This window comes from Homalodisca vitripennis, chromosome 8 (assembly GCF_021130785.1).
Source record: "Homalodisca vitripennis isolate AUS2020 chromosome 8, UT_GWSS_2.1, whole genome shotgun sequence".
NCBI classification, from domain to species: domain Eukaryota; kingdom Metazoa; phylum Arthropoda; class Insecta; order Hemiptera; family Cicadellidae; genus Homalodisca; species Homalodisca vitripennis.
This window is the reverse complement of record NC_060214.1, coordinates 127044341-127070719: the sequence shown is the minus strand read 5'-3', so window position 1 is coordinate 127070719 and position 26379 is coordinate 127044341. Positions and strand designations below refer to the sequence as shown.

General features: G+C 36.8%; 1 protein-coding gene across 7 annotated transcripts in view; it reads right to left on the bottom strand.

Moving 5' to 3' along the window:
- Positions 1-441: 441 nt before the first annotated feature.
- Positions 442-26379, bottom strand: part of LOC124368357 — a 53336-nt gene continuing 27398 nt past the window's right edge. Inside the window, exons 1-3 of one of the 7 annotated variants that reach the window (XM_046825632.1) lie at positions 20830-20911; positions 6212-6285; positions 442-1741 (exon numbers count right to left, since the gene is read on the bottom strand). In XM_046825632.1, the coding sequence (XP_046681588.1) occupies positions 532-1737 (1206 nt within the window). In that variant the 5' untranslated portion in view covers positions 1738-1741; positions 6212-6285; positions 20830-20911 and the 3' untranslated portion in view covers positions 442-531. Of the gene's footprint in view, positions 1742-6211; positions 6309-14943; positions 15143-20761; positions 20781-20829; positions 20912-26379 lie in introns of those variants that run through there. The other 6 variants (XM_046825636.1, XM_046825639.1, XM_046825635.1 and 3 more) reach the window with 6 other exon arrangements.

The following is a 26379-nucleotide window of genomic DNA, read 5'->3' as shown; positions in this document are numbered from 1 at the left end:
GGATGAAAAAAGCATTCATTACTAGAAATAATCATTTCGACACATTTGTATGCGTTTTAAAACCTTCGTTTATTTACAACTCAACATTCTTTATCACTCCTAACAACGCATATATTATCTCACGTATATATATATATATATATATATATATATATCTCATATATATCTCACGTCTGCCTGCAGGGTATTGCTGTTTACGGTAACTAGAATGCCTGTAATGATCTGATTAGAGATAAGAGGTTCTTGACGTACACTGGAGTTGGTACAAAATTAATGAGTTCGAGATATTGGTTTTCACGCCCCAAATCACGGATTATAATTTCTCTAAGGGGTATCATAACAGAAACATTGGTATCATAACAAAATGATGCAAAAGGGTAAGAATTCTCTAACTGATTAAACCCATTCTTTATAATAAAACTCACAATATTACACCTTAAAGACACGTAAAACTTTAACTTTATTTGTTCTAATGAGCATAGCTGTTTGTATACTCTAATGTTAATAGACCCCTCTAATGTTAAGGGCCTGTCAAGACTCTATGACCTCAAAGTATTGCCTCATGATAACGGGGAGACGAGCGTTCAAGACTTCTCCTCGAAGGAGGGCAAGGAGTGTAGGGTTCGCTCTTCCTGAATGGAAGTCTTCTGCTGTGGTCAGACCATCGAAACTTTGTTCATCTTTGGTGTCAATAGACCACATGTGTGACAGAGCAAACGATATGACGCCGATAAACCAAGGAATGGCCAACTTCATGTATTCTTTGAACTGCTTCATCGTCAACCGCTCAGTACACCCGAGCTGCTCCAGAGTACCGTTGAACACCTCCAGGTAGTGGTTGTAGAGTTCTATCTGTCGATGTTCTCTCACATCTGGCTGGGCACTTCCGTATATGAGATACACCAAGTCCATCACGGGGAGAGTGTATCGAGACGCTTGATAGTCTATAAATTTTACTTCCACCGGTTCTTTTGCTTCGTTGTATTTAAAAAACAAATTAAACAACCACAAGTCTCCGTGGTTTAGTACATTCAAGTGACCCGGTTGTGGTTTCATACTCTCCACTAACAGATCCCAAATGTTGTCAGCTCTGCTGAGAAAAACGTCTGCGTACTCTTTGTAACCCTGCTTTTGTAAGGACTCTCCCAAAGTCCTTGTTCCCAACTCCACCCATTGTCTCAGTGGCCCACCTTCAGGGAAAAAGACTTCCTTGCCTACAAACTCGATTAGTTCTTTGTTTTCCTTGTATAATGCAACAGAACTCGCGTGATACTTGGCCAAGGTAGCCAACACCAACTTGCAATGTTCAAAGTCCAACTGTACATTCCTAGCGATAATGTGATAATCTATTTTTAAATCTTCCATGACAACTACTTTCTCAACAGTGCTATAGAAAGTCTGAGGGGCAAACGCAAAATTTACTTTCTTCATCATTTTCGGCAGCAGTTCTTTATGATGCCGGAATTCCTTCTGACAACTGATCGGACCCAATAAAACATTTATCAAGCCGGATGCATCAGGCACTTTGACAACAAGGGCCTTCGACTGTTCCTGCGTCGAGTCCCCCACTCGGTAGTCCACTCGCACCTTGTAGATGTCGCTGGAGAAACCTTCAACAGTGGAGGACGCGTCGAATTTGAGATTGATGATCGACACCTTTGTCTGTTTGTCTAGTCCTCCTTCCAAAGCGGCTACGACGAAGTTTTCGTCCAACCATGAGGGTATTGCATCACCCATAGTCCTAAAACAACATGACAAAGATAGAGGTTACTACATTAATGTAATACATAAATATCGTTTCATATTATTTAAGCTTTTAATTTAAATATGCGGATTTGTTAAGAGATATTCTTACCCAAACAACCTATGTATAATAAAGAGGTAAAGAAAATTATAATTTAATTATAATGAAACTTTTGGTAACATAATTACTTCATTAACCCATTGGAGATTAAAAGAATTAAAGATTTAAAGTAAAACTCTTCCATGTAATGAAAAAAAAATTAAACTAGCAGGCAAGTCCAACCCAATATCCTATAAAGACCGATCTCACTAATCAAGGAAAAAACTGTCTGCGTGACACGTTATACCTAGGTGTGCGACTAAATTACAGATGGTAACGGTTACTTTGTAGCGGTTACTCATATGTTCCCAACAATTACTCTGTCTCAGTCAAGTTTGACGTTATAGTCACAGATACTCCAAGTCACTGAAACTTGTAACTTGTACCTTTGTCGATGTAACTGGTAACGTTGAAGTGCGGTTACTCATATGTTCCCAACAATTACTCTGTCTCAGTCAAGTTTGACGTTATAGTCACAGATACTCCAAGTCACTGAAACTTGTAACTTGTACCTTTGTCGATGTAACTGGTAACGTTGAAGTGCGGTTACTCATATGTTCCCAACAATTACTCTGTCTCAGTCAAGTTTGACGTTATAGTCACAGATACTCCAAGTCACTGAAACTTGTAACTTGTACCTTTGTCGATGTAACTGGTAACGTTGAAGTGCGGTTACTCATATGATCCCAACAATTACTCTGTCTCAGTCAAGTTTGACGTTATAGTCACAGATACTCCAAGTCACTGAAACTTGTAACTTGTACCTTTGTCGATGTAACTGGTAACGTTGAAGTGCGGTTACTCATATGTTCCCAACAATTACTCTGTCTCAGTCAAGTTTGACGTTATAGTCACAGATACTCCAAGTCACTGAAACTTGTAACTTGTACCTATGTCGATGTAACTGGTAACGTTGAAGTGCGGTTACTCATATGTTCCCAACAATTACTCTGTCTCAGTCAAGTTTGACGTTATAGTCACAGATACTCCAAGTCACTGAAACTTGTAACTTGTACCTTTGTCGATGTAACTGGTAACGTTGAAGTGCGGTTACTCATATGTTCCCAACAATTACTCTGTCTCAGTCAAGTTTGACGTTATAGTCACAGATACTCCAAGTCACTGAAACTTGTAACTTGTACCTTTGTCGATGTAACTGGTAACGTTGAAGTGCGGTTACTCATATGTTCCCAACAATTACTCTGTCTCAGTCAAGTTTGACGTTATAGTCACAGATACTCCAAGTCACTGAAACTTGTAACTTGTACCTTTGTCGATGTAACTGGTAACGTTGAAGTGCGGTTACTCATATGTTCCCAACAATTACTCTGTCTCAGTCAAGTTTGACGTTATAGTCACAGATACTCCAAGTCACTGAAACTTGTAACTTGTACCTTTGTCGATGTAACTGGTAACGTTGAAGTGCGGTTACTCATGTGTTCCCAACAATTACTCTGTCTCAGTCAAGTTTGACGTTATAGTCACAGATACTCCAAGTCACTGAAACTTGTAACTTGTACCTTTGTCGATGTAACTGGTAACGTTGAAGTGCGGTTACTCATATGTTCCCAACAATTACTCTGTCTCAGTCAAGTTTGACGTTATAGTCACAGATACTCCAAGTCACTGAAACTTGTAACTTGTACCTTTGTCGATGTAACTGGTAACGTTGAAGTGCGGTTACTCATATGTTCCCAACAATTACTCTGTCTCAGTCAAGTTTGACGTTATAGTCACAGATACTCCAAGTCACTGAAACTTGTAACTTGTACATTTGTCGATGTAACTGGTAACGATGAAGTGCGGTTACTGAGAGCGTACTCGACAAGTCTTTACGAAAAGAGTGACACTAGCTATCTGCAGCTTACAAATATAACCTCAATACCACTTATTCCTGATTACTGTATTTTTATTTTGAAACATTCAAGAGAAAGTGTTTTGATTTTTTATATTAAAGGTATTTCATGTTAAAATAAAATTAACGATTTTGTTATGCTACGAATGTATTATTACTGCTTATTTTGATATTATTGTAAAATTTGGTTCGTGTGAATGTTTATATTGAAACGTTTTGTCATAGGTAACTATAATACTAGAGCAACGTATTGTCCACTCTATACTCAAGTGGGATTCATGAATCGCTGTAAAGTGTTTATTACTTTGTGTCGAATACTTTATAACTGATGAATATACTAAAACTTCGCTGTGCATTGTAACTGACGAGTAATTTGGTACTCCTGTGGGGAATCAATTGGGTATCGGGAATATTCGGCTAAACTCGGGAACAATCGTGGCCTTGTGTTGTGGTAAACAATAAGACAAAAAGGCCAAAACTAACTATTATGAATTATTGCTTTTATTATAAAAAATGATATTTGATCTAACTGCAACATATTAGTGTTCGTTTTTATATTTAAGCTCTTTATCATTGGAGGGAACATTAAAGAAGATAAATTTTCTTTTGCCTATTAATACAATTATTTATGTAATTAGTTAATATATATATATATATATATATATATATATATATATATATATATATATATGGTCATCATCAAGTTTCTGGACGATGCAGTGAAAATTTATAATTTTGTTAGAGCTCGTGCATTGAAAAAATGTCTTTTTCCGCAAGGTTTAAAGGACGGGTTATTTGCTTCACACAGAGTATGTTGGCCTTGCCGAGGAAGCGTGTTGAGCAGAGTGTTAAGTGAATTAAGATCAGAGATCTTGGTATTCCTTCGGTATGTTAATCTCCAGCTTGAAGAACATTTTGGTGATGAACAGTGGTTAATCCAACTTGCGTATTTGGCCAATAAATAGATTTGAAAAAAATCACTTTAGATTAAAGGAGTGAAGGAAACGAATTTTGATAACTCCTTTGATGCTTGAATTTATATAATTTGAAATTAATACAAGAAACAGGTGGTCAGTGGGAAAATATAGAGTTATGTGCAAAAAAATATTCAATCAAACATTTTATAAACAACCATGGCTAGACAATGCTCAGGGTTAACATAAAACTTAGGCATATCGAACTTTTTGTGAAAACTAATCATTAGTGTATAAATGTCGGTGTTATAGTATAAGAGTTTTAATTTACTTTACTACTATAAAATCAAAGTAGTGTATTTTCTACAGCATTTAACGTATTTGTTTTTAATTTGGTGCATCGTTAAAGATACAGCTGAGAGTGAAAGTAGCATTTTTTCGAATTTGGTGAAGTCTATTTTAACCGTTCTTACGTCTTGACAAATTTATATGTAGTTATTATTTTTATTACTAATTACGGTAGGAATATTTCAGTTCATTTTAGGGGATGTCTCGGTGGGTGTGTCAAAACATCGTCATGTCGGAAGTGGAGCAGACACCGTGAACATGTGTTGCTTGCCCTGTTCTTCTATCTTCAATTTGAAGGTTTATCGATGAATTTATAGAAATATTGAAGGTAACCAATACAAAATAACTTTAACCTCTACATATTATTTCGATACATATTATGTTAGGAAATTTGGCCCTGATCGTTGTGGACAAACGTAGATGTTTCTTCCGCGACCCTCAGGTTAAGATCCCTGTTGTAGTGTGCCAAATTTGATCATTCTCTGTTGCAAAAACTAAAAACCCCACTTTAGTGTCCATCTACTCGGCGTTCAAGGGCGCCTCAAATGAATATGACATTCCGATTGCATCACGAACCTGTCAGAGATCCGTTTATCTTGTATCAGCTTCAGAGTAAGCTGTAGCATGTATCATGGGTATTTCTATCTAAAGTGATTTTCCTTCAAATATTTGATAAATATGTAAATTCTGTAAGCTATTCTGATACTTTTGAATTATCTTCATCATAATAATTTAAAACTTTATAAAGTGTCTCATTTATTGAATATCACAGTAGGCTACATCATGCAATATTTAGATAAATGTATTTAATACGTACACAAGAATAGCTATTAACTTATTAAACAAATTATATAACATTTTATTACTAAACAAATAAACACAAAATATTTGTCAAAATAATACTGAGGAATATCTTCATGGGCTCAAAGGTCCAGACTTAAGATTGAGTTATTTTGATTTTGATTTGGGCTTCAATATTGAAAATCCAATGCTACTAAAAGAATTTTTTAGGATAATAATGAAGCAATCTTGTGTTTTATAAGTTACGAGATGAGAAGGAGACGAATTTTATTTTTGAAGATGTGATAGAATTATCATTTGTGTGAAAACTGAATGTAGTAAATACAAATCTAACAGTAAAATATTGATCTCCTCCTTTAGTTGAGATAAGTTTCAGCTGTGCTTTTATGAACTTTAATACTATGAAATTTTTATTCCAAATTCGAGCATACATTTTTCATTTTTACTTACGTAAGTTGTGATTGACTAAGTGGCAATAGAAAACTCAGATGACGTAATCAGCGCCCGTGTTGATCTGGCCCTCTCTGTAATCCAACACAGCCGCTCTCTGTAACAAAGCAGAGCCAATTATTAATTCACTTCTTACAATTGTTGAGATGTTGTTTTTAAAATACACGCATCCAAAACTTTATATTAATGTGGACTTAAATGTACAATATAGAGTGCAACATCTGTACTGTTACCTCCTGACCATCGCCCATTGTTTCAGGTGACACGACTCGGAGCCAAAGAAAGAGCTGACGTCGATTTTCGTGTTTGTGTCCACCTTTTATCCGTGTCGGTGTCATGTGTCAGTGTGTTTCTCGAATTCGGGACTTGTGCTCGGGATTTACTTGTGCTCGGGACTTACTTGTGCTCGGGACTTACTTGTGCTCGGAAATTGTGCTCGGGACTTGTGCTCGGGACTTACTTGTGCTCGGAAATTGTGCTCGGGACTTGTGCTCGGGACTTGTGCTCGGGACTTGATCTCGGGACTTGTGCTCGGGACTTACTTGTGCTCGGAAATTGTGCTCGGGACTTGTGCTCGGAACTTGTGCTCGGGACTTGTGCTCGGGACTTGTGCTCGGGACTTGATCTCGGGACTTGTGCTCGGGACTTGCATCCTGTGCAGTGACAACGCCTGGGCTGGACTCCAAGCAGCTTTTGGTATGTTTGAACCCATTTCTTTTCCTTCTTTTCTATCTCTTTCTGTTATTTATTTTTATATGTAATAATACCTCCCCCACCTGACGAAGAAGATAGATTCCAATCCTCGAAACGTTGTGTTATACCTTTAGTAACCATATCGATGGCTAATGTCGGAAATCCTGTTATCCTGTCAAACCTTCCACCATCAACAACAAATTTTAAACAAAGAGTCCTCCTAGTTATTGTCTGTCTAGTTCTGTGATATCAGTGTGGAACTTTGCCATGTGTTAATGGTCTACAAACATACTGCATACCAAATTCTCATAGAAAGGTGTAGGAGAGGCATATATAACGCTTCTTCAAACCGACTTCAACAATGGAATTTTGATCAACACAAATGGAATTCAAGTGGGTGAATCATCGAGATGATGGGACTTACCAAGGGCGCATGTCCACAGCAAACAATCTTGATCCGACTCCTCACCATTACCCTAGCTTCCCTGAAATAATTGATAGCGCGCAAAGGCGTATCCTGAGAGAGGTTAGGGTTCGAACGTCTGCCGCGTCAATGCGCAATGCACGCAGTGGGCGGTATAAAACACACAATTACTGTGTAGTTGTATACACAGTAAATATAGCCTCCATGTAAATACATTTCAATTTATGTCCCAATAGTCGTTTTTAGGGATGGGCATGGTTTGAAATTTATAAACATAAAAATAAAAAATACATATTATTTAATTTGCACAAATACACACCCATTATTCAAATAAGGGATATGTATCTTGAAAACCAATTTTAGAATGCATACATTTTAGGTAAAAATTCGAGAATGTGCCTAGTAGGTCTTAGGATACAGCCTGTACAGCCATTTCCCCCGAGCCTCTGTTGTTATCTTTAATACAGCGTCGTTTTCTTGAAATTCTTTTGTGTGGTCGGGTGGTCTCCAAAAGATTAACTTTTCGCTTGTGTTATTGCCGATTTTGTAGAGCATAAAGTAAGAATAATATGCTCTCGGACGGCTGTCAAACTTACAATTTTAAATATTGTTAGCATTTAACATATTCCGGGGGCGTGCTCCCCTTTTTTAGTTTAACAGGGATGAAAGGAACATTTGTAGTGTTGGGGGTTACCCCCTCCCCCATTACGTCATCCTTGATACGCCTATGACTGTGTGAGTCATCTATCTTAGTGATCTTTCCTAGCTCGAAAGATTTTTCCTTTTAATTAGCAAAAAGTTAATATGATACAGTCGTCAAGTAAATTGCAGCCTAGCAATTGATTTACATTTAGCCTTATTAGGAATACTACGAGTATAAATATATTAGATAATACTGTTTCAAATTTAAATAACTATGTCGTACGAACAAATGCATAGTTTGGATATAACGATAGAAGTACGTCTAATAGTATGCCTATCAGTGACCACACATGGTAGGCTAGTGTGGTCAGAGCTCTGAGTGGGACTCTCCGTAACCTACAATAACACGTCATTAGCATTCTGGCAACTTTCCAGTTCACTTCTACCACCTCTTCCTCATATCATGGTACGTTTTCCTCAATTCCCAGAGGCCCGTCAGTCTATAAGGAATAACCGTTGAATCATATCCGACACATTACATCATTATATAAAAACTGGTATTCTCAAAGTATCTAGACTCTTATACGGTTCACGGATAACGTACATTTACAAGTTTAGTTTTCTGGTGTCGGAAAACTCATCATTTTAAATCTAAATGTATTGTAATCTGGTGTTATGAGCTACTGTTTATTTATAAAAGTAACAACTTAAAATATTATTTATTTATATCATATAATTATATGATTGCAGTAATAAACCAGTAATAGCAGTGATAGTATAAATCATAACAATAAAACGCAGTAATAAACGAGAATGTAAATAATGCGGTAGAGAAACTTTTGTTCGTATTTTAATGAATAACAATCTAAAATTATTAAAAAACTGTTTAACGTGTTTTATAGTCTAATTATGATTCAACCTCGTGTCTGACTGCATGATATATATTATTATATCGTTTCGAAACAGCTTTATTACTATTAATACAGTGAATAGTTTTTATCCAAATGATTTCAGACCTTTTCATTGCCTTTTGCCAACTAATTCTAAAAAGTAACTTCATCACATGTGATACTGTCACATGATAAAATCTCATACGACTACGCTCAGTTTGTTTACTAATTTGTATATCCTGCAATGTTCTTGCTGCCAACAGGTTAACCATAATATTATTGTAAACATGCTAGAATTATATTTTACTTTTAATGTTGACCTTTAGGCTCCAAATTAAGAAGAATTGTTTCTCTAACCGAGCCGAAGGAGTCTACTTAGGCTCACCAAGTTTCATGTTTCTGTCATTTAGCTACCAAGAGTTACCGTATCACGCGAATGGACCTGTGAAGACACGATCATGAAGGACTAATATTTTATTTTTCGTATGTTATTTACATTTATTCTACCAGCTGTCGATAAAGCGTTTTAAATAATTTACTTCAGGCTAGTTAGGTTATCCTAATTTGAAGGATATTTAATAACAACAACATACGAGTATATGATAATTTATAAAAACCATATATTGTATGTTGAACTGCGCTTTACATTATAGATCAAATCAAATAATTTTTTGGCACGATTATAACAATACAGTTTCTGTGCACGTCACAACACAATTAAAAACAGCACACTACAAGTACTTATTAAAACTTCTAGTGAATTTTGACAGATATTTCATACAATGATTGTGGCTGCCTCGTCAAGACTGTAATAACACTTTCTGATCAGATGACGTCTCAGTTGCCCTTTGAAAACTTTCCTACTAGAAGATTTGTTAACATCTTCGGGTATTGGGTTAAATATTTTTGGACCGTAGCAATACAGTGATTGTTTAAACAAACATAATCTGAAATGTTCTTTTTGAGCTCGGGTATTGTAATTATGTTTCAGTAAAGGAACAAGGGTTTGGTGCTGAAATACAATTAAAAGGGTTTGGCAAATCCTAAGAGCCCTCCTTTGCAGAATAAATACTATATTAAAGTCACGCAGGCAAGAAAAACTCCAGAATACAGGTATTATACTGTACACCACACCATTCTCGGTTAAAACATTTCAATGTATGCGGTCTTGAGAACTTTTCCAGAGACAAACTCTGACAGATATCACAAATCTTTTGCATAGGTAGTGAATTTACGTGACCTTTCCACATAATCCTAATGTCGAAGTACATTTAAAAGTTTTTATAGAGACAGTTTTAACTCATTTCTATTCCAACAGTTGGTGGGCTTGATTTCATAAAAATTAGAAAAACTCTGTTTTGGATGAGTTAAAAAATAATGTATAAACTTGATACCATGATTACAATTTACCATACAAATACAACATATTTTTATTGAGAATTAATTATTCTCATTTTTTAAATAACATGTCACGGAATTGGAGTTTATATTCAACATTTCAGCTCGATCGATAATTAAAAAAGGTTGAATTTAAGCAAATCATTCTTGCCCCACGACGATGTACATACAGAGGTTTTGCTCGCTAATAGTAGGAATTAAATGGAAATACAACCAACCAAAGTTTATAAAATCCATTTGGATCCAAGTTTAAGAAAATTGGATAAATTAATTATACATATAGAAAGTAGCGATGAATGAGGGTTCTTTGGATAAACAATTTGGAATTTCTGCTACTTGTAGTTACTATTGTATTTCAGTTGCACATTAAAAACGATTAAAATACTCAACACGTAAATAAAAATGAAAATTGGACATATTAAAACTGATATAAAATTGATAGTCGACATAATTGGACGTAATTTACAAATAATTGAAACGAAGTTGGAATCTTAAAAACAGAGAAAGTAACAAAATACGGTATTTAATAATGTGTATAGAACATTACGTAGTATACCTGACAGATAAGCAGATCACTGTACGACTGCACAAAGTTAGCTGTGACTCACTGTCCTCACACTACTAGAGCTAGTCTCCTACTACGTACTGGTGCGGTCAGACCATAGATTATAATGTAATCTATGGGTCAGACAGAACACTCACTCAGGCTGCACCTTAGTGATGGGAGAATCGAACACAGAATCGAATACTTTTCAAATATTAAAACAGTCGAATTCAAAACTACAGTATTCATTCGTTTGGACTAATGGTATTAAACTAAAATATTCAAGAGCTGTATTCGTATTCATTGGAGTGTGTGTGTGTGTGTGTGTGTGTGTGTGTGTGGGCGCGCGTGTGCGTGTGCGTGCGCGCGTACGTAATAATAATAATAATCTCTTTATTGCATTCTTTTAACAATTTTTACATCGCAATCGTCAACAGTTTTTATAAGTCTATTTACACGAGTTCATCCACACATTCACACAACCTCATACTCACAATTCTTACAATCATTCAGGCAGGTCACAATCGCATTGACCTCAGATCCAGCAATCTCAAATATCCAAGCGGCTTGACATTAATTCATCAAGTAGAAAGCCTTGGACTCCAAAAGGAGTTTGAGACGCGTTTTAAATTGATTTTGATTATTGGAAATTTTGATTTCTTCAGGGAGCCTGTTGATTAATCTGACACCAACTTCTTGCGGTAGATTTTGCGCTACTGTCAATCTGTGTTGATGCGTGCGAAAGTTGACACGTGATGAAAAGAATAATTAATAAAAGGTAGAATCATATTAATTATTTGGAATAAGTAATTATAATGTTCAAACTTGACCAAATGTATAATTGTACTAATATTCAATTAATAAATACATTTGTAAACAATAAAGACAACAATTATTTATTTCATGTTGTTAAATAAAAACCAAAAATGATTGAGGTTTCAGGCTTCTATCTATCTCTATGATCATTGGTGACAAAACCTGCAGCAGAAAAGAATGTTTAATGCGGGACTGAAGTAGCAGGCAAAGAAATGTATTTCTCCTGAAGTTTATAAATCATGGGCATGACATGTTTGCAAAAGGCAAAAAAGGCTAAGAATTTTCCCACCTAAATTTGGAAAGGCAGGGCAATTTCAATTAACATAGAAATAATGGATTACGGGAAGGAAGTAAGACAAGTCTAGACCTGTCTGTTATCAAAAGTAGTATTCGAATACAAGGGTGTTTTTCAATATACCGTATTCGATTCTTTTATTTATTCGATTCTTCCATCACTAGTCTGTAGGACCGTGATAGCGCCTATAAACTGTTCTATTGTTTGCGCATGTGCGATAAGTACAACCGACCCAGTAGTCAGCTGACACGGTAGAGCGAAGCTGTTATCAGTTTCCTGTCACATGACTCAGGTTTACCACCAGTTCAACATGAATTATCCCTAACGTTTATCTGTGTCGGTCTTGGTTAAAATTTGTATTGATGCTTACTTCCTCCAAGTCAAGTATTGAATTTTGATAATTATTTCCTTTGCCTTTAAACTATCTCAGTTTAAATCAATGTATTTGTAGACTTAGTAAATCGACATGTATTGTATATTACTACCTATAGAATAAATATATGTTGAAAAAATAATAGGATTTCGGATTTTGCCATTGTTTTATGTCATAAACACTTTTTTCATCACATTTAATGACTGCAAATGTCTGAAATCCTATTATCCTTTCAAACCTACCATCGTCAATTACAAACTTTAAACAAACAAATATACTTAATTTAAAAAAAAACACTCCAATAAACTATTTAATTTCATTTCTGTGAGGCCTTTCGTTAAAAAAAAAAAAAAACATTATCAGATCCATTTAACATAGTTTATATAGTTTACAGTTATAGTTACATTCACATATACATATAAATAGCGTTTATAGTTTTACATTTTATATAGTTTTAGAATTTTCCACTAAAAGGGGCAATAGAAAAGGAATTGTTTATTTATTTTATTATTATTTATTGCCAGTGAATACTGTTTCTTCTTCAACTTCATGGACAAAGATTTGATATGTGACTCCCAAAAGCTGTCAAAACTTAGCTGTGAAGTCATAACCTTACAGAGATCAAAATTCCACAGCCTCCTAGTTAAAGCTTCAATATCTATATATCGATTGTTCCTGTGTGACATAATATTGTAGAAATACAGGAGTGTGTTTGTCTTCTACTTCGAACACCTAAGTTTTTCTAATATTGCTTTACTTACATAGGCCGCAGTATCATTCTTTAATATAGATCATTATTTAATCCAAGAAGTATCTTCTTTAGTATAATTAACTATATCTGGGTAAATTCTTTCAGTTGACAAATTATTTACGTTTATAAAAGATTTTTTTTATATTAACTTTGCCGCTTCATTGTCACTACCGATTAAAAACAACTTGAAAATTCTGGCTTTAGACCACCCTCATATTAAATAACTCAAGGAACGAGAATGGATTTTTGTACACTGTAGGAAATTAAAGTGTACTGTTGTTGTCATGCCAGGTAAAACAAGTAAACTCTTCCGGGAATTCCTCCCATTAACAGCGTGACCCCACCCATCCGGTCTTTGTTGTGGTGTAACAGAAACTGAAGGTACCGATTTAGCCCTCGAGAGCTTCCAAAGTATCAGAACTTAGGCTACATTCAATAGCCTCGCTGAGCCGCTTTGTTTATACGTTGCAGTTTAAATTAGTTTCGAGCTCTTTGTATCGCATAACCTACATTCGTGCCTGTCGTAGTGGCTGAACATTGGCACATCCTGTGACTTGAGGGCTGGACAAATTCCATTTCTGTGTACCCGGAAGATATCTAAGAAATTAACTGTCTTGCCATTTTGAATGAAGCTTTATTTTTATATTAATAGGCAACATGGAGTTCGATAATGATTTAATTCGCATGGGATTTGGTTGAGGGTCATTGAGTCTACTGGGCGACCACAATGGCAATGAGATAACACCAGAATCATATTATACATTGTGTAAGACTATTGAGCACGATAATATGCGATTGCAACACGTAACACTGTTATTTATAGAGTAAAACAAAAAATAGAGTGGAAGTCAATATTAAAAGTCAGGGCCGGTAACGATATTTGATTTCAGCGCAGTCTCGCGTTGTAATATCTTCCCTAGCCTACTGGAGCTTTTATTGTTTCAACAGTACTATGATACATAAGTAAGTTAATGAATAAAAATGTGAGTATATCATGTGGCAAGATATATCGATAAATATTCCATCTTAAATCTTAGAATTGCGCATGGTTTATAACTTAATTTCTAAATGGATAAGAATGACTTGCATGGCCAACAATGGAATTTGGCTGAGCGTCATTGAAGCCTATCACTCAATAGGCTGATACAATTTATCTTTTGTCTGTAGGGAACATTTTTGCGCACGAATGCCTATCCACGTATCTGTCTGTACTACGTTTGAGAATGAAATAAGCTATAGATTTCTAATTAGCATGCCACCTTAGAGAAGCTTGTAATGCTACACGTACAGGTATTGTAGCGTATGTATTACTAACTTGTATTTATTGAATAAAATAATGTTGTCATTTGCCGCAACATAAACTTTTATCTTACCACCATTGGTAAGATAAAAGTTTATCTTACCAAAGTTTATCTTTAGTTTCGTAAATGCCATCATTTTAACGAAGGCTTAGTTATGTACGATAAAAATCTGTATAAATACCCAACGAATTAACTATTCAGTTATTCGTATGTGATGTGAAATTGACCCGTACAAAATCTACTAAGCAATACTGTGTTGTAGTTTTTTTATTAACATTTATTGTATAATTTTTTTAAATTTAATCATAAGTTATAAGTGGTTTTTATCCGAGGTATATGTCTTGTTACGTTATTCAATATACGAATTCTCGGCCCCAGAACTTTGTTTCATAAGTTGTAGGCTACTAGTGTTGTACTTTCAACTCAACTTATCCAAGATTAATATACGAGGAAATGAAATTTTCATCAAACCTGTGACGTAATGATTAGTATAAGATACACAAAAATATAAACAATGTTAACGTTCTCCTAACGCTTTCCTCTTGAGCGTCCTAACTCTGAAAGCTGTTGTGAGGTGGACACTGAAATCTGTGTCCTACACTGACCTGGTGAGATACAAATAGATGGAAACAGTTTAGCCGTCTTAGTATCATTATGTTGGGTGTCAACAACGGACACTACGGCTAACACTAAACTATGCTGGGGAGCGTGACAAACTACCGCTGGCCGTAAACCGTTGATAGTGAATCTTGACCTCGTGACCTACTAGCAGGCAGTCGCTCGGTGACTGTGAGTCACTGGTGGAGTGGATATCCCCGGGTGACGGAGGTGGAAGTACCGCACACCGTCTCGGTCACTGCACAGAACAAGTTATATCACGTGTCACCGCACCAAGTAAATGACCAGATAATCGGTCACAAGGAAATTAGTGAGGCCAAACTCGTTGTGGCAGTCTGAATGTACTGTGTGGAGTCTGTTTACTAAACTTTCTGATCCATTATCCGAGGTTGTTGGCTAACGACGATGAAACTGGGCTGCGAAGCGACCGCGTATTCTAATAACGCGAGGAAAGACATGTTTGAGAGAGAAATGCAGCTGACAGTTACGAGGAAAGCGATAACTTTCACATATTCCAGCCGTATACGTATAGTATTGGAAAGTAGACCATTGCCCATTTATTATTAGCCAGGAGATAAAACATGACATTCATTGCTTGACTTATCATACAACCCCACAGTGTTCGGAAATACCTTAATTAGTAAAATGCCAAAGTTGCACAAACAATATGTGATATGAAATATGTTTTTACACGTTGTTCAACACCAAAAAAGAAACAATATTTCTTAGAGAAAATTACATTTAAATTTATATAATACTACTCAACATTTCAACAAATATATTGAGTTTCGATTTAAACAAAACTAAATATTCTACTGAAGTCTGATTTTTATTCGACTAAAGTTAAAGAAATCTATCACAAAATCTATAGGGGAGTAATGTTTGTATTTCTGTGTAAACAGACAGAAACACACAGCCTAACATAACATCCACAGATAAACATCTAGGAGATCTAAGAAGCGGTAAATAAAAAATGTGGGAGGCTAAAGCCGTCTTATTTAGCATGATCACCAGATTTAGAAAACACATAGGTTTTAGTTTATTTAATTAAAATATGTTATTGATTTTTATATAAGCTTTACACTTTTTGAAGCGATGAGTCACTTATTACTGCTTATTTCTAATTCTCCTGAATTATTTTTTTTATTATGAAAAAAAATGAAAATGAAAAATGTCTTTATTAGAGGCGAAGTTATAAAGACCTCTCTACCACTTAACCTCGTAAAAAATTAAACTAACATACATATTTATAACTAAAAATAAAGAGTAAAGATGTTAAACTTGAAATATAAGCCACCCCTCCCCACCCCCACACAACATCAAACAATAGCATACGCTGCCGCTTACAAGCGAAGAATAGAGCGTTTTAAATTATACATTATCACTTGGTGCTCTTAAAACAATAGAAGAATAGGTTTGATATAATCCTCTAGAACCTGAAGCTAAGCAGACTACTTCGGTGCTCAGAGCCCACGACGCTTGGTACAGGCTACTGATAAATTGACAAGGTCAATATATTCATTACTTTTGCATTAGAATTGATTGATATATTTTGGGATGGAAAACAGAAGAAAAGATATGATACGAAAACAAGTGATAGAAAATATTATCATTCCATTTAAATGATCTGGACAGGGAACTGTTATAGAGTTCATACCCCATATCATGATAACGTGATGCCACGTGCTGTTCACGAGGCCTAGTTTGATAAGCCTGTGTTAAACATCCCAGCAATATTGTACAGCAAAACTATTCATAACTTACATATCAAAAATGGTGTACCGTATTTTAACCTATATCGCACATATAGTTAAATAGAATTTCAAGTTACATTAAAGTTTCATTTTCAATAGATAGGACTTCTATAAATGCGAAACCTACTATCTAAGGAAATCCAATATATTGTTAAATCGTTTTGGCTAAAAATAATAAACTTAGTTTTTTTTTTCAACTAAAATATAATGTGACTACATAAAGTAAAATACAAATCATCTGCTTCTCTAAAACCTTTAATCATTTAAAATAAACATGAAAGCCCTGACAGTACAAGACTACCACTATAACACAGTCTCTAGGTGATCCACACTTCCTACAGACAAACAGAAGTGCTCGTAAATAAACGGCTCGACTTATCTTATCTGACCAATGATTACCGATAGAGTGCGACTGAGTAGAAGTGAACAGTGAGACAGTGAATATACGTTTTATATACAGAATTAAATATTCATGTAACAGAACTTAACACATACAGTAGGCTATACTTCCATTATTTCAAATGAAGGATTTACACGACTGTATCTGTGTAAGTGAAAGAGTCCATAAATCAGTCTTTTCTTTAATTAAATTTATATAGTATGGCTTTACATTCAAATTTACAAAGGGTTTATTTAGGATTGTACAAAATGCATTATTATATATACATACCTATCTTTATTCAGTTTAGGCACCGCTGAAACACCTTATTTATTGTTAAATGGATGAAAACAATCCAACACCACCTAACCAGATCCAATAATAATATTTCTCATATAGACAATATTTTCTAATTATTTCCTGGTAGCAGGCTTCTACATAATTTATTGGTAACGCGAACGAATCAGTGCCTCTGCAGCAGCATCACCCAGGTTGAGCAACCACCGACCCACCCTACGCTTGTACTCGGCTACACTTCCACCCTCTGCCTCATGTGCTCTGATAGACTTTTATAAAGCACATGAGCTATGGAAAAATTTGGTCTTGGTATCTGATATCCAAACCGTATCATATGTCGGGTATAGTTGTAGTGAATCGATATGAAGATAAAATCTTTGTACGCATAAAATCTCGTATATGCTAGAAAAAGAGATGTTATGTATAATTGCCTTACACTTAAAACAGGAAACGCATGAAATAAAATATTAGAAGGATATCTGCGGCTTCTCCTCAAAATGATCCTTATTATACTTCTCTGTGTGACCGCAAGTGGTTCCTGTACAGCAGACGACACTCCTCCCCAAGCGAGAATACCGCAGAACCGACTGCACGTGGGCAAAATAAACTGAACTACAGCGATCCCCACTCTATACCTCGCTAAGCTGATTAAATCCAAATAACAATTTTCTATTTTTTTTAGTTATTGTAAGATTAGTTTTGCCTCAAGACGCGTTTGTGTTCCGGGCTCATTGGATTTTGTCTGTGCTTATTCAATATTGAATACTCTTAATCTAGTAATGTGCAGGATACTTTGTGTATAATTCCAAATACATAAAGACTATTTTGTCTTGTAACATTTAATCTTCTGCATCCTTTGAATATTACATTCTAAGTCAGATAATAAACATTGTATTTGAATGAAACAATACCTTTATAATATGGTAAAGAAGGACTTCCTCAATAAAGCTACACAATATAGTGTGTTCATACACATTGGTTCTAAAATGTGATATAAACACACATTCTCTACACTAAACTTCCATAGGTTTACTGACACTAATACTCGGTGCCTCGGACTGTAGATCCAGTTTAAAAAAAAGTGATATCTGTAATGTAAGTCATATTTCCATATCTGTAATGTGTGCCACTAATCTTCAGAGGAATCTTGCAAGCTCACCCACTCTCACACACAGATAAGTCGCTACTAGGATATGCACACTAGCGATAACACTCAGGAGTTATCTGTCATGTAACAACACCCAGCGATCACGTATTGACCTACTTACGAGGAACCCCGAACCCATGCATTACACTCAGTCAATAATAAACAATGTACACTTATTGATTGGTCACTCTCAAACAGTTCTTGCCAGAAATATCGCTGTAATTACATGTACTATTTCTCACAAGACACAGAATTGAGGCAACTTTTCATCATAGATCGTAGTGTTAAATCACATATGATGACCCAGGTAGATTCTAGACACTACCTACTCCCCTCTTGGACCCATGTAGACTCTACACACAATCCACTACCCTATCGGACCCTGGTACTCTAGCCACCACCTACTCCTCTCTCGAACCCAAGTAGACTCTAGCCACCACCTACTTCCCTCTGGAACCCAGACAGACTCTACATACAAGCCACTACCCTATCGGACTCTGGTAGACTCTAGCCACCACCTACTCCTCTCTCGAACCCAAGTAGACTCTAGCCACCACCTACTCCCCTTTTGAATCCAAGTAGACTCTAGCCACCACCTACTCCCTTCTGGAACCCAGGTAAACTCTACACACAAGCCACTACCCTATCGGACCCTGGTAGACTCTAGCCACCACCTACTCCTCTCTCGAACCCAAGTAGACTCTAGCCACCACCTACTTCCCTCTGGAACCCAGGTAGACTCTACATACAAGCCACTACCCTATCGGGCCTAGGTAGACTCTAGCCACCACCTACTCCTCTCTCGAACCCAAGTAGACTCTAGCCACCACCTACTTCCCTCTGGAACCCAGGTAGACTCTACATACAAGCCACTACCCTATCGGACCCAAGTAGACTCTAGCCACCACCTACTCCCCTCTGGAACCCAGGTAGACTCTACACACAAGCCACTACCCTATCGGGCCCAGGTAGACTCTAGACACCACCTACTCCCCTCTCGGAGCCAGGTAGACTCTATAGACACCACCAACTCCCCTCCGGAACCCAGGTAGACTCTAGACACCACCTACTCCCCTCTCGGAGCCAGGTAGACTCTAGACACCACCAACTCCCCTCCGGAACCCAGGTAGACTCTAGACACCACCTACTCCCCTCTCGGAGCCAGGTAGACTCTAGACACCACCAACTCCCCTCCGGAACCCAGGTAGACTCTAGACACCACCAACTCCCCTCCGGAACCCAGGTAGACTCTACACACAAGCCACTGCCCTATCGGACCCAGGTAGACTCTAGACACTACTCACTTCCCTCACGGACCCACGTAGAAATCTAGTTACACCCTACTACCCTCTCGGACTCATGAAGATGCTAGTCACCACCCCGTCCCTATAGGACCGAAGTAGACTATACACCACAAATTTCTCTCGATCCACTCGTGACTTCATTTATCCGGCCTATTATTGATATACAGCTCAAAGGCAATTCTGGCTTAGACTATTTGAGACAATATCTTAATAGGGTTCTCGTTACGCCCCAGTTATTCTAAGTGTAATCCTTAGGTAATCTAATAGCCCCTACGGTTGGGAATTGTTATACTTTACGTCAGCGTGATAAGCTGTGTGCAAAGTGAATTATTTATCAATACTTTTCCTTTAGCTTAGTTTAAGTTTTACTTAACGTTACATTTACAATTGTGTGTTGTATGCGTGGTGTAATGTAGGTATGGGTGCCGCAGCCCACGTCGTATTGTGTCACTGATTCTATATTCACTATTGGCGCAAGATTATAATAAGCTTATACCTCGCCTTGGCCCTGCAAACAGAAGCATATTGCCAACATTTGAATAACAAATTTAACTTTAACACATTTCAAAAATACTGAAATTATTTTACAAACGCTCCAAATTTAGCTTAGACCAATTTCTCCTGTGCACATTTCCTAAGAAATTCACTCAAATTTAGCTTACACCAATTTCTCCTATGCACATTTCCTAAGAAATTCACTCAAATTTTTCATACGGTATTTTATCAATCTGCGTGAAGTTGAGCAATAATAAACGTAATGTATCGTCTAGAACCGAGAAATTGGCTTTTTAAACGTTACACAATCAGTATGAGTCTCAGAAGCAAAAGTAAACATATTCAGGCTAAAATCATAAAAGTTACCTATAGTTTACAAACACTTATATCATTAGCTCAATGATTATTATGTTGTAGGAATGTACTTACTTAGAGTAATTGGTTACGAAGGACTAACACTACCACTACTACAATTACAATTACAGTACAGTACTTACAGTGTGCGGAGAATGTCACAGTATGCAGCACGGAGTCGCACTCAGTAAGTAGATGTCGACCAAGGTCAAGTGCAGTGAGACACTTATCTACGATGACAAGGAAATGACGCAGATAATAACATCATTGGTTATTGGCTAATATACTCGTATATACTCCTGAAGACGATAATGGTTACTATCTCAGTTACACAAGTAGGTAGCTACTTGTACTTGTAGAATTATGAGTTACCTAATTAATGATGATAGCAGTCGAAATATTATTAAATAAAATTTAAAACACAATCACAGTAACGAACTGAATACATTCAATTTAAAGAAAAAGTCAATCGTTTTACATTTAGATTGACAAACTAATACATAGAGAGTAAATATATCTAACATTGTGTTCCACGAAGGTGTTTACAGTTTTGAACAGCCATCAAATGACTAGCCTCTACGTCAGCCAATGTTTATTATTCTTTCCTTCAACTTTGGAAATACACTCAAAGATGTACTTTAAAATGTAGACGCTGATATTTCCAATAGAAGTAAAATGGCCGCTGCGCTGCCGAAAACAATGGATAGTTTCGACGGCAGAAAACACTACCAATGCAATTACGTTCATTTAAACAGCAGGTTTCAATAACTATTGTTATTTTTATTTTGTTACGCATAACCGTAAAGAGTGATAGCACAATTGTTTTGCGTGAAGCATTACAACTGATAGCGCTGAAGCTTTACAATTAATGCCTGAATCACTTAGAGTTATCGTTTCGCATGTTATGCCAGCCTCAGAGCGGGAGGTGCTTAGTGCGATCTTTACAGTCAGCGGGTTGGGATGAAATCTCTCCATTATTAGTTTAAAAAGGCATTCGCAATGTGTATAAGCCTTTTACGTATCTGATCAATTGCTCTATGTAAATTCCCCGACTTGTTAATGATTTCAATAGCCAAACCGATCCGAAAAAGACCAGTGAAAGTACTCTTAATAATGTCCGATCAATTTCAATGTTATCAATCTCTTCAAAGATTTTTGAGAGAGTAATTTTTGATAGACTATATACTTACTTAGACCAGAACAATGTTATAGCTCATACCAGTTTGGCTTCTGAAAAGGGAAAAAGCACTACAAATTGAGTTAATTGATCGAGTGTAGGCCACCGAAGATACGTATCTGATGAACGAGATGTATTAATGAAGATAGATCGCAGTTTACTGTTGGGACGTTCTTCGACCTATCCCAGGTGTTCGATATAGTAAATTATGACATTTTGATTGAAAACTGAGTTTCTACCGAGTCACTATAGAAGCTTTGAGCTGGAATTGTTCCTACTTGAATCATCGCCAACAAAGGTGATAATAGATGGGATCGAAGGTGCTTATCAAACTGGTTTATCTGGTGTCCCCCAGGGGTCCATACTAGGATTATTGTTGTTTATTATGTTCGTCAATGATCTTCTGAAGTTGTCTCTGCCATTAATCTACCAATATACGCAGATGACACCACTGTATTGGCACTACACACAAACTCAGGCCAGCTGGCAGCTTCCCTTGTTAAACATTTGGAACGTGTGAATTAGTGGTTCAGTGCCAATGGTCTGAAAATAAATCAGGGAAAATCAAATTTCATGAATTTTCATATAAATTTAAAATAATTCGACGTATCTCCGATCTTCTTTGTAAATAGGCTCTTCGACTCGATTTGTTGGCTTGGTGATTGACTCTAGTCTTACTTGGTAGCAGCATATCGGTCTCTTACTGTCCAAACAGAATAAAGCCTCCTCCTCCATTCTGACGCCATCAAATGTACTAGATTAAGCTACTCTTAAACGAGTCTATTTTTCTTATTTTCAGTCCTACTTCTCATATAGAGTATTTTTTTGGAGTAATTCCAGCGAATCAACCGAGGTCTTCCGGGAACAAAAGAGGATCATCAGACTGCTGACAGCGTCCTCCTGTAACGATTCGTGTAAACTTCATTTTCAATCCTTAACATCTTACCTACTCTGCCTTCATTGTATGTACGCCAAGCAAAACCTTAATAAGTCCATTTCCAGACACCATACTCGCGAACACTTTACGAGGAATACATCACTTCTGCAATATCCTATCCATCGAACCACTTTTTATCAAAAATCCTCATACCACTCCTGTATTACTCTGTAATGTTCTGTTCTGGGAAAGGGAGAGGGAGAGTAAGAGGGGAAGGGGGGGTCGGAGGGATGGAGGAATGAGGGAGTGGGGGGGAGAGAAACTGTATTTGAATTGCCTAAAAATATAAGAATTGTTTGCACTAGTGAAAGATACAATTCCACTGAAACTCCATGTGGCTCAGTCTACATTAGGGAAACAAGCATACAATGTCTACAAGAGTAAGAGTAAGTCTAACACGCTTTGCACACGAAACATGATGATAAGTGAAACACAGGTTACGGAATTAACAACCAAAGTTGCGACATCAAAATTAAACAAAACGAAACCATTTACAAAAATTACTATTGAACAAGGATAAAAAGAGAAGTCTGAGAAATAATCAAGAAAAATTACCTCAATAAAGGAGACAGTGTCTAATTGTCAAGAAGTTGGCAGCTTGTAATACAAGAGTCATACTGGTAACTGCTGGTCGTATTGGTTACTCCTCCCCTAAATTCACCTGTACAGGTGGATGCGTATCTTTGGTAAGTTTAAAAAACAAAACAACATCTAGTATATGGCTCAACTGACGTAGTAAATATTCCACATCAAGTGTAGCGTTGTAGTTATTTTAACAATTTTGGTTTAAGATAAAGCATATTCAATGGAAAATAATAAACTGATAACAAGGGTTCACTATATATGTTGCACAATGGTATCGCAAACCTTGGTTACAATTGAACGATGAGATATCGGGAGTACCATTCAAGCAGAGATAATAGTCTGTAATGTAAAACTCTGGTTGTTATCTCGACATGTTTACGGAACTACGGCCAGACAGATGTTAGTGTCGACTCTTCAGCGCATTGTTGGACGAGATAAACTCTCACTACTGAGATTATCGTGGTTTTCAATGCCGTAATGTCAATTCGTGTTTGCTTAAGTGTTATAAATGGGTTTAAAAGGTGTATTATTAATTTTGTTAAGTAGTATATTTTCTTTTCTAGAAGTTTGGTTGTTATTTTGACTCTGAGGTATGTGTGTCCGCTTAACCACAGCGCTCTATCCCCGGGTAAACTGCTAAGGAAATTTGGTAATTTAATCAATGTAACAAGACGGCAGCAGCGCCAGAACACCCACATATACCCACCATGGCGGTGGCAGCGTGCGGATGTTCGACGACTACAGACGACGCCCGACCACCTCCTGGGCGGCCCTCCACCGGAGAGAGCCTGCGAACCCAACATGGAACGTAATTGCTTGTTTATTTCACCAAGTAAGGGATACAAATGTTTAATGAGACTTGTAAATAATTTTATTCTGAACGTTTTGTGTGATGTAAACAAATTACACAGAAAGCGAATGGATAATTGATTAAATACATTTTGATTCAAAACCGTACAAAGTTAAATTAGCCGGAAAACGTTAATCTAAAAATATTCAACCAATTTTCAGTAAATTTTCAAAAGTGTGTCCTCCGACTCCAATGCATTTTCTAAAGGCTTTTGAGGATGGCTCTTGTTGCTTTCTGTAGTTCAACAGGGCTTTCCTTTAACTGCGTAAAAACTTCATTAATACGTCTAAGTAGCGCCTCACCGAAATTAACCTTAACCTCGTAAACTTTCTCCTTCGGAGAGTATGATCTGGTGACCTGGGTGGCCTACACGACTGATCCATTTATTTGGAAAGTTTTGATTCAACTAGGTGCGCCTTCATAGTAAGTTTTCTCGAAGAAACTGTAAGTAAAGTGTGTCTGACCTGTTCAGTCCTGTAATAAACGGTCCAATCAGCTATCATGAATGATACCACTCCATACGTTGATACTAAAACAGTATTGAAGGTTACTTTCAATTGTTGCACGAGGGTTCACTTCTGTCCTTGATATGGGTTTCATAAATTTTTTATACCATCACGAGTTAAATGTGACTCATCGGTTGTAAAATATACTTAAAAAGCTGCCAATGAGTGTTTAACCAAATGCAGTACTCCAAGCGACGAGCATGTCAGCAGCACCTGAATGCACTGCTAAAATCAATCCTCTCTATGAAACAATTTTTCATTTAAGAATCAAAATTTACAATTACATAGTAGAAATTTAATTTATTTATTGAATAATTAACATAGTTACTGCAGCCAAATACCGTTATGCATATATATTATTTTAATGAAACATATATTTGCTTTTTGTGTACTTTTTATACCGCTTTGTTCAGAATGAAATGTTCTGCGAGTTTTACTAAAATTTTTATTTGTTTTTTAGTGAAATAACAAAGTTAATGTAGCCCAAAGATGAAAAATGTTTTTAACACTGCTATTAAAAAAACTAATTAACTTACAGTTATAGGACCTGTTTTATTAAATCTACCAGGTCAAAAACCATAACAAACTAATGAATTCTCCCTTCAATCTACCTTACCAGAATTTCAGGAAGATCTCGTTTTACGTGGTGAGCTGAAAGCTGGGCGAAATCTTTCACAAACTTTAACTCGCTAACGGAGCATTTTCAGACCCATGTTTATATAAACTTTTTTGCATTATTTTTACATGTAGAAAGAGCTCCTACAGTTACTGTATATCTTCGTGAATCACACATCTGTATAACACATTCACCCCCAGAGCGTACAAGTGCTGACTCCTCTGAGCAGACCATGACTATGTGTTGTGTCTCTTGGGAGCTAAAGTGTTACAGCCTGTATAACACATTCACTCCCAGAGCGTACAAGTGCTGACTCCTCTGAGCAGACCATGACTATGTGTTGTGTCTCTTGGGAGCTAAAGTGTTACAGCCTGTATAACACATTCACTCCCAGAGCGTACAAGTGCTGACTCCTCTGAGCAGACCATGACTATGTGTTGTGTCTCTTGGGAGCTAAAGTGTTACAGCCTGTATAACACATTCACTCCCAGAGCGTACAAGTGCTGACTCCTCTGAGCAGACCATGACTATGTGTTGTGTCTCTTGGGAGCTAAAGTGTTACAGCCTGTATAACACATTCACTCCCAGAGCGTACAAGTGCTGACTCCTCTGAGCAGACCATGACTATGTGTTGTGTCTCTTGGGAGCTAAAGTGTTACAGCCTGTATAACACATTCACTCCCAGAGCGTACAAGTGCTGACTCCTCTGAGCAGACCATGACTATGTGTTGTGTCTCTTGGGAGCTAAAGTGTTACAGACTGTTATAACACATTCACTCCCAGAGCGTACAAGTGCTGACTCCTCTGAGCAGACCATGACTATGTGTTGTGTCTCTTGGGAGCTAAAGTGTTACAGACTGTTATAACACATTCACTCCCAGAGCGTACAAGTGCTGACTCCTCTGAGCAGACCATGACTATGTGTTGTGTCTCTTGGGAGCCAAAGTGTTACAGACTGTTATAACACATTCACTCCCAGAGCGTACAAGTGCTGACTCCTCTGAGCAGACCATGACTATGTG